The sequence below is a fragment of the Herpailurus yagouaroundi genome, unplaced genomic scaffold (genome assembly GCF_014898765.1).
Source record: "Herpailurus yagouaroundi ecotype Mexico unplaced genomic scaffold, PumYag 188, whole genome shotgun sequence".
Classification (NCBI taxonomy): domain Eukaryota; kingdom Metazoa; phylum Chordata; class Mammalia; order Carnivora; family Felidae; genus Herpailurus; species Herpailurus yagouaroundi.
In genome coordinates this window covers 33,570,919-33,581,216 of record NW_024412419.1, presented here as the reverse complement: position 1 = coordinate 33,581,216, position 10,298 = coordinate 33,570,919, and the positions used below count along the sequence as shown (strand labels likewise).

Below are 10,298 nucleotides of genomic sequence, written 5' to 3'. Positions count from 1 at the left end.
ATTTTATTTTATTTTATTTTATTTTATTTTATTTTATTTTATTTTATGAGAGAGTGCATGAGCTGGAGAGGAGTAGAGAGAGAGAGAGAGAGAGATAAGAGAGAGAGAGAGAGAATCCTAAGCAGGCTCCACGCTCAACATGGAGCCCCATGCAGGGCTTGATCCTATGACCCTGGGATCATGACCTGAGCTGAAATCAAGAGTCTGATGCTCAACTGACTGAGCTACCCAGGCACCCCTCTAATTCATCCTTTTTAATACAGTATCTGGCGTATGTGAGTGGCTAAGAGAAGTTTGGCAGACAAAACCATGAATGAATGTGTTTTCCTGTTTTGTTGGATTACTTACTTGTTTAAAAATTAAAAAAAAAAAAAAAGGCATGACCCCAAGATAGCAAATTTGTGAGCTGCATTGAAATTCTTGAAAAAGGGGGCACCTGGGTGGCGCAGTCGGTTAAGCGTCCGACTTCAGCCAGGTCACGATCTCGCGCTCCGTGAGTTCGAGCCCCGCGTCGGGCTCTGGGCTGATGGCTCGGAGCCTGGAGCCTGTTTCCGATTCTGTGTCTCCCTCTCTCTCTGCCCCTCGCCCGTTCATGCTCTGTCTCTCTCTGTCCCAAAAATAAATAAAACGTTGACATTCTTGAAAAAATATTGACTTATTGTTCCTAGAGCAAAGTATTAACATGTCATGCTAAAATTTGGTATTGTTTTCCCTACCCCACCCATCTTTTATTTTAGTTTTGCATGCCCCCTGCTAGGATTTCTTTCTCTATTTTCTTTTCTCCGGACCAAAGGCAAAATCCTTGAGATTATTGCATGATTTTGGAGTGACTTCAGACCTCAGATTTCAGCTGATGATCCCCCAAATGGATCATCTTTCCCTCACTATGTGATGAATAGGAGTGCTTATAAAATGCTTACTCAGGGGGTGAGGAGGCATGAGACAGGAGAGAGGGCCATGAAAGCTCTTGATAAGATAGTATAAATGCTAGACATTTATTTAGGGGGAAAGGAGGGTGGCATGGAAAGGTATTTTGCACGAAACACCTAAGCAGGGGGCTCTTTTTTACCAAATAACAGAATCGTTCACACAGGAAGTGGGAACAAAAAGAGGCTGCCATTTTGGAAAGCATGATGGTGTAATTAATGCAAAGTGCCTGGATTAAACTCCTAGTAGTTGTACTTAGGTTTGTATGACTTCAACCGGCTTACTTTTATGAACCATTTATTTTTCTCATTGGTAAAATTAGAAGGATAGTATCTGCTTGCGATGTTGTCAGAAACCTCGGGGACAGTGAATCCAAAGCAGTCAGTAAAGCCTCTGGAACAAAGCAAGTGCTCAGTCAATGGTTGCAGTCATTATTGTCATAAATACCCTCACGGGGGGCCTTCCTCTGCCCTTGGCACTGGCAGAATGAATCTGAGGACAGTCCTGGTCCAAGATTAGCCGAGCAGCTTCCCTTTTTTATTGAAAGACTCTGTTGTCCAGCTTTCTTTCTCTTATTCCTATTTCCACGCCAGTATGCAGAGTTAATATATTTAAATGTATACTCTTGATGTGCTGATGTGCTTTCCCTTTTATGGGACCTCCCTGATGGAGGTCATTTTTGGTTGGTGTTTGACCAGATGTCTGTTTATTTTACTGCAAGGAGAAGATAGGCTTTGTTGGGGATATTCAAAATATCAGGATGAACTTGGCATTCCAAAAGAAATCAGCAAGCCAGAGCTCACGCAGGAGGACCCACCTCCAGGACCTGGGGAAACTGTCAAAGCCCCAGCTCCTCTTTTTATGCCGGAGGTCAGTTTTTCCAGGGTGAGGTTCTCTGTCCGTGAACCTGAATCCCCTTTCCTCTCCTCCACCTAATGCTGACATTGGCTTTTCAGTGTGATACCGGCCTCTACTCAGTTTAGGGGCATCTACTTCGCACAGGGCACAGTTTTAAAATCAGATGCCTAGTCCCAGCTCTCAGGTTCTGATTCACCTTCAGAGATTTGGTGAAATCAGCACATGACTTTCTGAGAATTATTGTATTCACTCAATAAGCAGGTGCTGTGTATCTTTCATGTGCCAGATTCTGCTCCAGGAACTGGGGCTCCGTTGATGAACAAAAGAGACAAACATCTTCACCTGTAACAAAGTTTACATCTATCAGAGAGAGATAGGCAACAAAAAGAACCCTTGAATAAATTATATTAGCACGTAAAGGGTAATAAGTCCTACATAGGAAAACAAAGTAGGGAGTACATCTCATGACTTTCCAATAACTTCTTCATTATTTTAAATCCTAAATTCATCTTTATTTTTTTGGCCACATTGCCTGACCACTACCCCAGTTGCTTCCTTTGATGAATGAGCTGGGTGTTTTCTGACATGGGACAGGATCCTGACTGTAGTCTAGTACGTTCAGCCAGAGGGCGGGAGCCCTTTTTATGACCTCTCACTGCCTGTACTCTGGAGGACCTGTCCCAAAGTATTAAACAACAAAGAGGAATTTCTCTTTGAGAAAAAAAAAAAAAAAGATAATAGCGGAGAGTCGTTGTGGAAACAGAGATCCTTCCTAACATGTGGTCATGGTCTGTTAGCCTGAGGTTGGGTGCCAAAACAGTAATTTGCACCCTAGATGGCTAGTTAGATAAGGAAGATCATCCTCTGGCATCATCCCTTTGTCTAAAAGTGTTTGCAAGTGCTTGTCTCAATCGTGGGTAAAAACGTATGGTTGCTTTAATGTTGCCTTAGAAACAGATTAATTGCTTAGCTTTGATGCATTCAGTCAGCACGAATTACATAGAAAGGAATTCTAGGTCCTGATGAGGGAGTCAAGGAGTTCCTTTGAATAACCCAAGCTGCCAGTCAATAGAATGAGATTAGGCTGCCCTGTGCACTGGACTGGTGGGGGTGCCAAAGGTGTTTCTTCTCTCTGAGTCGGGTCCTCTCTGGTAGTCAAACCTGGCTACAGACCCCCACAGGGAAACCCTTACACTGATTATTCCTCAGGCCCCTGCAGTGGGGGGCTCTTCCCCACTCTTTACCAAGGAAATCTGTCTTGGTAAACATCTGTCTTACAGGTGCATGTTCCATTCCTATGACCTCGCCACCTTCAACACTGGTGTCTGGGCCTTTTCACTAACCTTCATCACTGCCATTCACATCTGTAGATGTGGCATTGTTAGTTTTCCTTTAAAATAAATAGTGAGCAGAAGACGATCTGGGTATTCTTGACTTTGTGCCGAAGGCTCATTTAGATGATGTAATGGATATTCCTAAGCAAGAATCAGCCTTTGATGTAAGAGTTGATTTGAAACCACTGTGAAAAATAGCCTCCCCCTTGTTACAGAGTTCAGTAGACCAGGGCAGAATATAAGAAATCTGGGCAACAGAATGACATATCAACAGCCTCTATTCCCTGCTTAATTTTTTATGGAAATAGGTTTTTAAGGAGACAGTGGGAAGGGTCAAGTAGTTCTACTTGAATCTGATGACAGAGGAAATACCCTGAAACAAAAGAATGAAGAAGGAACTCTTATTTAGATAACATCTGCCCCACATCCTCCAAAGCATTTGGATTTGGTAATTAATTTAGTAAAGAAAGAAACTGAGGTCCAGAGAGTTCTTTCCAGTCGCTCCATTGCCAAAAATCTGTATCAGGGTTTTGTGTCCACTGATTTCACAGATTACAATACTACCACCTTTTGAATATAATTGTGATGTTTTGAAGTTAACCTCAGAAACCCCCTTCCTTTTTCTCTGATAGGAATTTTTACTGATGCATCCGCCCTTAGACATCTGTACCCTTTTGGATAAGAATATGCTGTGAGATGTGGGTTGGGCAGGACTTTTTTTTTTTTTTTTTTTGGCTGACCTAAGAGATTGCCCTGAGAGTGTGTGCAGGAAGAGGTGGCCAGGTAATTGGTAAAAAACAAGCAAGTTTAGGGCAATTGTGTCTAGGAACATGCCAGCCTGTACATTACACCACAGCTCTCAATGTTTGTCTGTTTGAGTCCCTAATCCACAAGATCAAAGTGAGGCTGTTGGAAACCTTCCATGGGGCTTTGCTACTGAGGCCCTCCTAACCCTTCATGGAAGCCAAGAGGTTTTCCAATGGGCCAGTCCAAGTCCAAATCCAATAGCTCTCTAAGATTACTTCACGCACTATCAGGGATGCTGTTATGGAACAGTTAATGATACCAGTCTCAGAGACAGACCAGGGTTTGAATCTTCGTTTGGGAGTTTACTATCTTTATGACTTCCACCAAGTACTTAACCTGTCTGTGCCTCAGTGAAGCCCGTCTCCGAAGTGGGCTAATAATATCTACTGCATAGGGTGATTGTAAGGGCACTGAGCATTACATAACTCCAGGCAATGCTATTCTCATGGACTGTAATGTAAATGGCAACACTAAGAGTTGTACAAAATAGCAATGCTGGTTATTGTAAGTATTAGATATAAGAATACATATAAAGAATTTAGCATAGAGTCTGTTGTAGTGTTTGTAAATAGAACCTCCTGTTAATCTCTCAGGCAATTGGCCATGATTTGCTGTTGTGCTGTTTTGACATTTACTTCTAAGAAAGAAAATAGTTGGGGGCACAGAACACACAGTCTTCGAAGAGCTGGAGGTAAGAACGCATGGTCATGGTCAGGGGATGGAAAGAATTTCCATATTCTAGAACTCAGAGGCTAGATCCTAAAAGGTCTGAACAGCTTGTTGAGGGGATTGGGTTTTGTTTTCAGGGCAATAGGCAACCAAAGAAGAGTTTTAAGGGGAGTGAGAGAGTCAGAGCTGTACTTTAGAAAGCTCATTTTGGCTGAAATGTGAAAATGGAATGATGAGATTTGGCAGGGATTTGAAGCAAATGGTGAATTATATCAGTCCTGGAGACAGGCACAGGTTGGAATCTCTGTTCTGGGTTTCCTCTCTCCATTCCATACTACACTCTGTGAGCAAATACTTAACCTTTCTGATCTTCACAGGTTCCCAAGACGTTTTAAGTTGTAAATTTTCCAAAGGTTTTAAACTAGAAATCTTGATTGTATCCTTTTTTATACCTGCCAGGCATTGGGATCATTTATAATTCAGGGTGTTTTTTTTTTAAGTTTTATTTATTTATCTATCTATCTATCTATCTATCTGTCAGTGCAGATCCAGATGTGGGGCTGGAACTCATGAACTGTGAGATCATGACCTGAGCCAAAACCAAGGGTCAGGAGCTTAACCAACTGAGCCACTCAAGTGCCCCCAGATTTTTAAATAAAAGGCAAAACCTGGTCTCCTTGTTTCTTGCCTGTCCCTGTAACTGTATTCTTCAGGGAACAAGCAGAAAGATCTTTGTAACAGGAAAATCAGCTGATCTCACGCTTCTGATCAGAACCTCCCCATGATTTCCATCTCTTTCACGATCAAAGCCGGTGCTTTAAGGTGGACTCCATTCCTTTCCTGATCCATTCCATTCCCACTATGTCCCCAGCTTCTGAGCCCTGTTCCCCTTGCTCATGCCCTCTTGTCACACTGGTTCCTCTATGGCTCCTAGATTACGCAAAGAAAAGTCCCAACAGGGTCTTGGCACTTGGAATTCTCCTCCTGTAGATATCCACAGGGCTGGGTCCCTTAGTTCCTTCAGGACTTAGCTCCAATGTTATCTCATCAGGGATGCCTTTCTTAACGATCCAATATAAAATCATGTATGCTATGTACACACACTCACATATACACTCACACATGCTCTCACACACATGGACTCCCTCTCCTACTTATATTGTTTTCTGCCCCCACCTCTCCAGCACTTTTTCGCATCTGACATTTATTTATTTGTTTCCTCCCTGATAGAACATAAGGTCTTCAAGGACAGAGACTTTGTATTTTTTTTGCTTTTAATTCATTGATGAATTCTTAGGACCTAGGAGAGAGCCCCGCAGGTCATTCTAAAACATGTAGTAGGTGGCACTCATAAATATTTGTGGAATAAATGGCTGCATAAGGGAATTTAAACTAGGTCTCCCACTACTCTTGCAGGTTGCTTCAATGTCTCCCTGTTTTAAGTGGCGATCCCACAACCTACCCAAGCCCTATAATGACCGAACAAGTAGAATCACGGACCATGAATCTTGCATATTTTGAAAATATGCTTTTTTCTCTTTTTTCAGCCTTTTATGTAGAATGTAATTCTGCTACCACGACCCTCTGCTGTGTCTTTAGTGTGGGGAAAATGTCAAAGCTTATCTCCCAATAGCGATGAGCTAAAAGGGGCTTTTTGGCAACGGTGGGCTCTCTGAGGGTCTGCCAGAATGTGCCGGGCCAGGGGGTTTCTCCTGGGCCATGGTGAATTTCCACTATATGCCATCAGTAGCAAACATGGGCCAGAGAATGTAGATGAATGTGTGGGAGGCTCTTAGACTGCCCCAGGCTCTGAAAAGCTCCAGTCTACCTCCACTTTTAAGTTTTTATCAGGCCACAAGGTGATGTTCTGACTCAGGACCCCTTCTTACCAACACTGTATCTGATGTCATAACTGGCCTTCCAGACCAGAGTTACCCTGACTTGGACCAGACCTTCCTCTATGTCAGCACCTAACCAAGCCTTAGAGGCAGAGGTGATGTATGGTCCAAGTGGAGTTTTGCCTGAGCTGGTGGGTGAGGTTAGTGCCATGGTTTTCCAGCCCACAACTTTGCTTTGTTTACCAAGCTTTATGTGGCTCAGTGACTCTGCTGCTAGATCCCTAATTACTTACAGCCCTTCATCATGTATATACTTTGTGGTCACTGTTGTTCTGCCACACGAGCTAATTTAGATGGAATTATTGCTCTTGGATTTTTTGGTCACTGGAACCCTGTGCAGAACCAATATATGTTTTCGAATGACCATGGAAAAGTATGACATCAACACCGAGAAGGAACATTTTATGGCTAGGGAAAGCTGATTTCACAGCCTGTCAGACAAGAGCCTTAACACACGACTAGACCCGGGCCTGGTTATCTCCCTTTCCTGCTGTGGACAGCCTGTAGATTCTAAAGCGAGATCTGTACCCAGATTCGAAGAGCTGTGCTTCAAGAACCAGATGCCCAACTGCTAACGTATCCGGGGAACTGGGCTTGCTGAAAATTAGGAGGAAATGTACTCTCCTCAAAATATGTTTTTAAAAACTATACTTAATGTGCAGAAATACTGCATTACAGCAGAATATTTTTCCTCTCAAGTACAAATACCATTGACTTTGTGGGAAACCTTGAAGATACCCCTGTGTTTCCAAGTAAGCTTGGAGCCATAGGACATGATTTCATAAAATGCAGTGTAAGGTGTGCTCCAGAATTTAAGATCATTGAGAGGCCTTGTGTTGGTAAAGTTTTTAGAGTCTGAACATTAAAACAGCAGTCTTAATAAGGTGATTTTGGCAATGAAACCATTTCTGGAAGGTGATTATAGTAACCAAAATTTAAAAGAAAACCTGCATTAGCAACAAGGAGAAAATTATTCAGTGCTTCAGAAGTCTTCCCCCGCCCCCGCCCCTTATTGGCTGCTAGTATGCCTAACTATGTATTCAACAAGGCAAACCTATAATTCAACTTTTCACTTCCAGGAAGTCAATTGTATACATTGCTCCGGGAATGGAGGCTTCATGTAGAAAAGCAGAGAGAGTGAGTTGTGAGTTTTACAAAGGGTTGCTTAATCAATGATGGATACTTAGAATAATGATTCACCATAGATGTTATGGTAGCCAAAAATAAACAAATCATTGGTAAAAGTAATAAAAGTAAGTAATTAGTCATGCTTTGGATCTGGCTCTGATGGTGTGATTTTTTTTTTTCCCCCTACCCTCCCTCCATCTTATTTTTACTGGTAGGTTGGGACAGTTGGAAGCCTACCATTGTACAACATGCTGCGATTAAGACTCTCACCTACATTTTCAGTGGGATTTCATCTGTTAGCCTTCGTGGCACTCTTATTTTCCCATGTGGACCTTATAAGTGCTGACACAGAAATGGAAGGAGAAGGCAATGAAACTGGCGAGTGTACCGGCTCATATTACTGTAAGAAGGGGGTGATTTTACCCATTTGGGAGCCCCAAGACCCTTCCTTTGGAGACAAAATTGCTAGAGCTACCGTGTATTTCGTGGCCATGGTCTACATGTTTCTCGGAGTCTCTATCATTGCCGACCGGTTCATGTCCTCTATAGAAGTCATCACGTCTCAAGAAAAAGAAATAACCATAAAGAAACCCAATGGAGAGACCACCAAGACCACTGTGAGGATCTGGAATGAGACCGTTTCGAACCTGACCTTGATGGCCCTGGGATCTTCTGCTCCAGAGATTCTCCTTTCGGTAATTGAAGTGTGTGGCCACAACTTCACTGCGGGAGACCTAGGTCCCAGCACCATCGTGGGAAGTGCTGCGTTCAATATGTTCATCATTATCGCGCTTTGTGTTTACGTGGTCCCAGATGGAGAGACGAGGAAGATTAAGCATTTGCGTGTGTTCTTTGTGACAGCAGCCTGGAGCATCTTTGCCTATACTTGGCTTTACATTATTTTGTCTGTCATCTCTCCTGGGGTCGTGGAGGTGTGGGAAGGTTTGCTTACTTTCTTCTTCTTTCCCATCTGTGTTGTGTTCGCTTGGGTAGCAGATAGGAGGCTTCTGTTTTACAAGTATGTCTACAAGAGGTATCGGGCTGGCAAGCAGAGGGGAATGATTATTGAACATGAAGGAGACAGGCCATCTTCCAAGACTGAAATTGAAATGGATGGGAAAGTGGTCAATTCCCACGTTGACAATTTCTTAGATGGTGCCCTGGTTCTGGAGGTTGACGAGAGGGACCAAGATGATGAAGAGGCCAGGCGAGAAATGGCTAGGATTCTGAAGGAGCTCAAGCAGAAACATCCGGAGAAAGAAATAGAGCAATTAATAGAATTAGCTAACTACCAAGTCCTAAGTCAGCAGCAAAAAAGTCGAGCATTTTACCGCATCCAAGCTACTCGCCTCATGACTGGAGCTGGCAACATTTTAAAGAGGCATGCAGCTGACCAGGCAAGGAAGGCAGTCAGCATGCATGAGGTCAACACTGAAGTGGCTGAAAATGACCCTGTTAGTAAGATCTTCTTTGAACAAGGGACATACCAGTGTCTGGAGAACTGTGGTACTGTAGCCCTGACCATTCTCCGCAGAGGTGGTGATTTGACCAACACTGTGTTTGTTGACTTCAGAACAGAAGATGGCACAGCCAATGCTGGGTCTGATTACGAATTTACCGAAGGAACTGTGGTCTTTAAGCCTGGTGAGACCCAGAAGGAGATCAGAGTTGGCATCATTGATGACGATATCTTTGAGGAGGATGAGAATTTCCTTGTGCATCTGAGCAACGTTAAGGTATCTTCCGAAGCCTCAGAAGACGGCATCCTGGAAGCCAATCATGTTTCTACACTCGCTTGCCTCGGCTCTCCCTCCACTGCCACTGTGACTATCTTCGATGATGACCACGCTGGCATCTTTACTTTTGAGGAACCTGTGACTCATGTGAGCGAGAGCATTGGCATTATGGAGGTGAAGGTATTGAGAACATCTGGAGCTCGAGGAAATGTTATCGTTCCCTATAAAACCATCGAAGGGACTGCCAGAGGTGGTGGGGAGGACTTTGAGGACACTTGCGGAGAGCTCGAGTTCCAGAACGACGAAATTGTGTAAGTTCTTTTTTTTATACATCTGTGTGGGGTTGAGTGCATTTGTGAATGGGAGAGCATATGCATTTTTTTTTTTTTAATGAAAAGGCATACAAGGAATGGAATATTTACTGTAAAGGCCCCTTAAAAAATACCAGTGCTCCCTCATGTGCCACTTATCAATATGGTCTATATAGAGATCTTGATTTGGTTTTATTTTTTTTGTACTTTTGCATACTTTAATTATACATACATTATAATTTATTACATATTACATATTATAATTTTGCATACATTATAGAGGTTATGATAGAATGAGTTTTGTGACACAGTTTATCACTACTTACGATGGGTTGAAAATGTGCATTCTGTTTTCAGTCACATGATATACATACAAAAAAAAGGAGATATTTATTTACTTACTTATTTGTTGAAAGTGAATATTTAAACCCTCACGTTAGGTCCCTGTACTGAGTACAAATTGGGAAAGCCCAAAAAGGAAACACCTTTGAAAAGAATTTCCTGGCTACCAGGGCTTGACTGGAACATTTTTTTTGCTGCTTGTATCTGATACTGTGTTTTTGTGACAATATAAGATAATGTTTCTGCTTCCATGCTAATGCTTAATTATGACTTCATGACCAATTCTGC

The 10,298-nt window shown here is 42.7% G+C and overlaps 1 protein-coding gene across 13 annotated transcripts in view; it reads left to right on the top strand.

Annotated features, from left to right (window-relative positions):
- Positions 1–10,298, top strand: part of SLC8A1 (solute carrier family 8 member A1) — a 387,431-nt gene that overhangs the window by 68,308 nt on the left and 308,825 nt on the right. For all 13 annotated transcript variants that reach the window (XM_040496602.1, XM_040496604.1, XM_040496606.1 and 10 more), the window contains one exon: positions 7,837–9,668. In XM_040496602.1, the coding sequence (XP_040352536.1) occupies positions 7,870–9,668 (1,799 nt within the window). In that variant the 5' untranslated portion in view covers positions 7,837–7,869. The remainder of the gene's footprint in view (positions 1–7,836; positions 9,669–10,298) is intronic.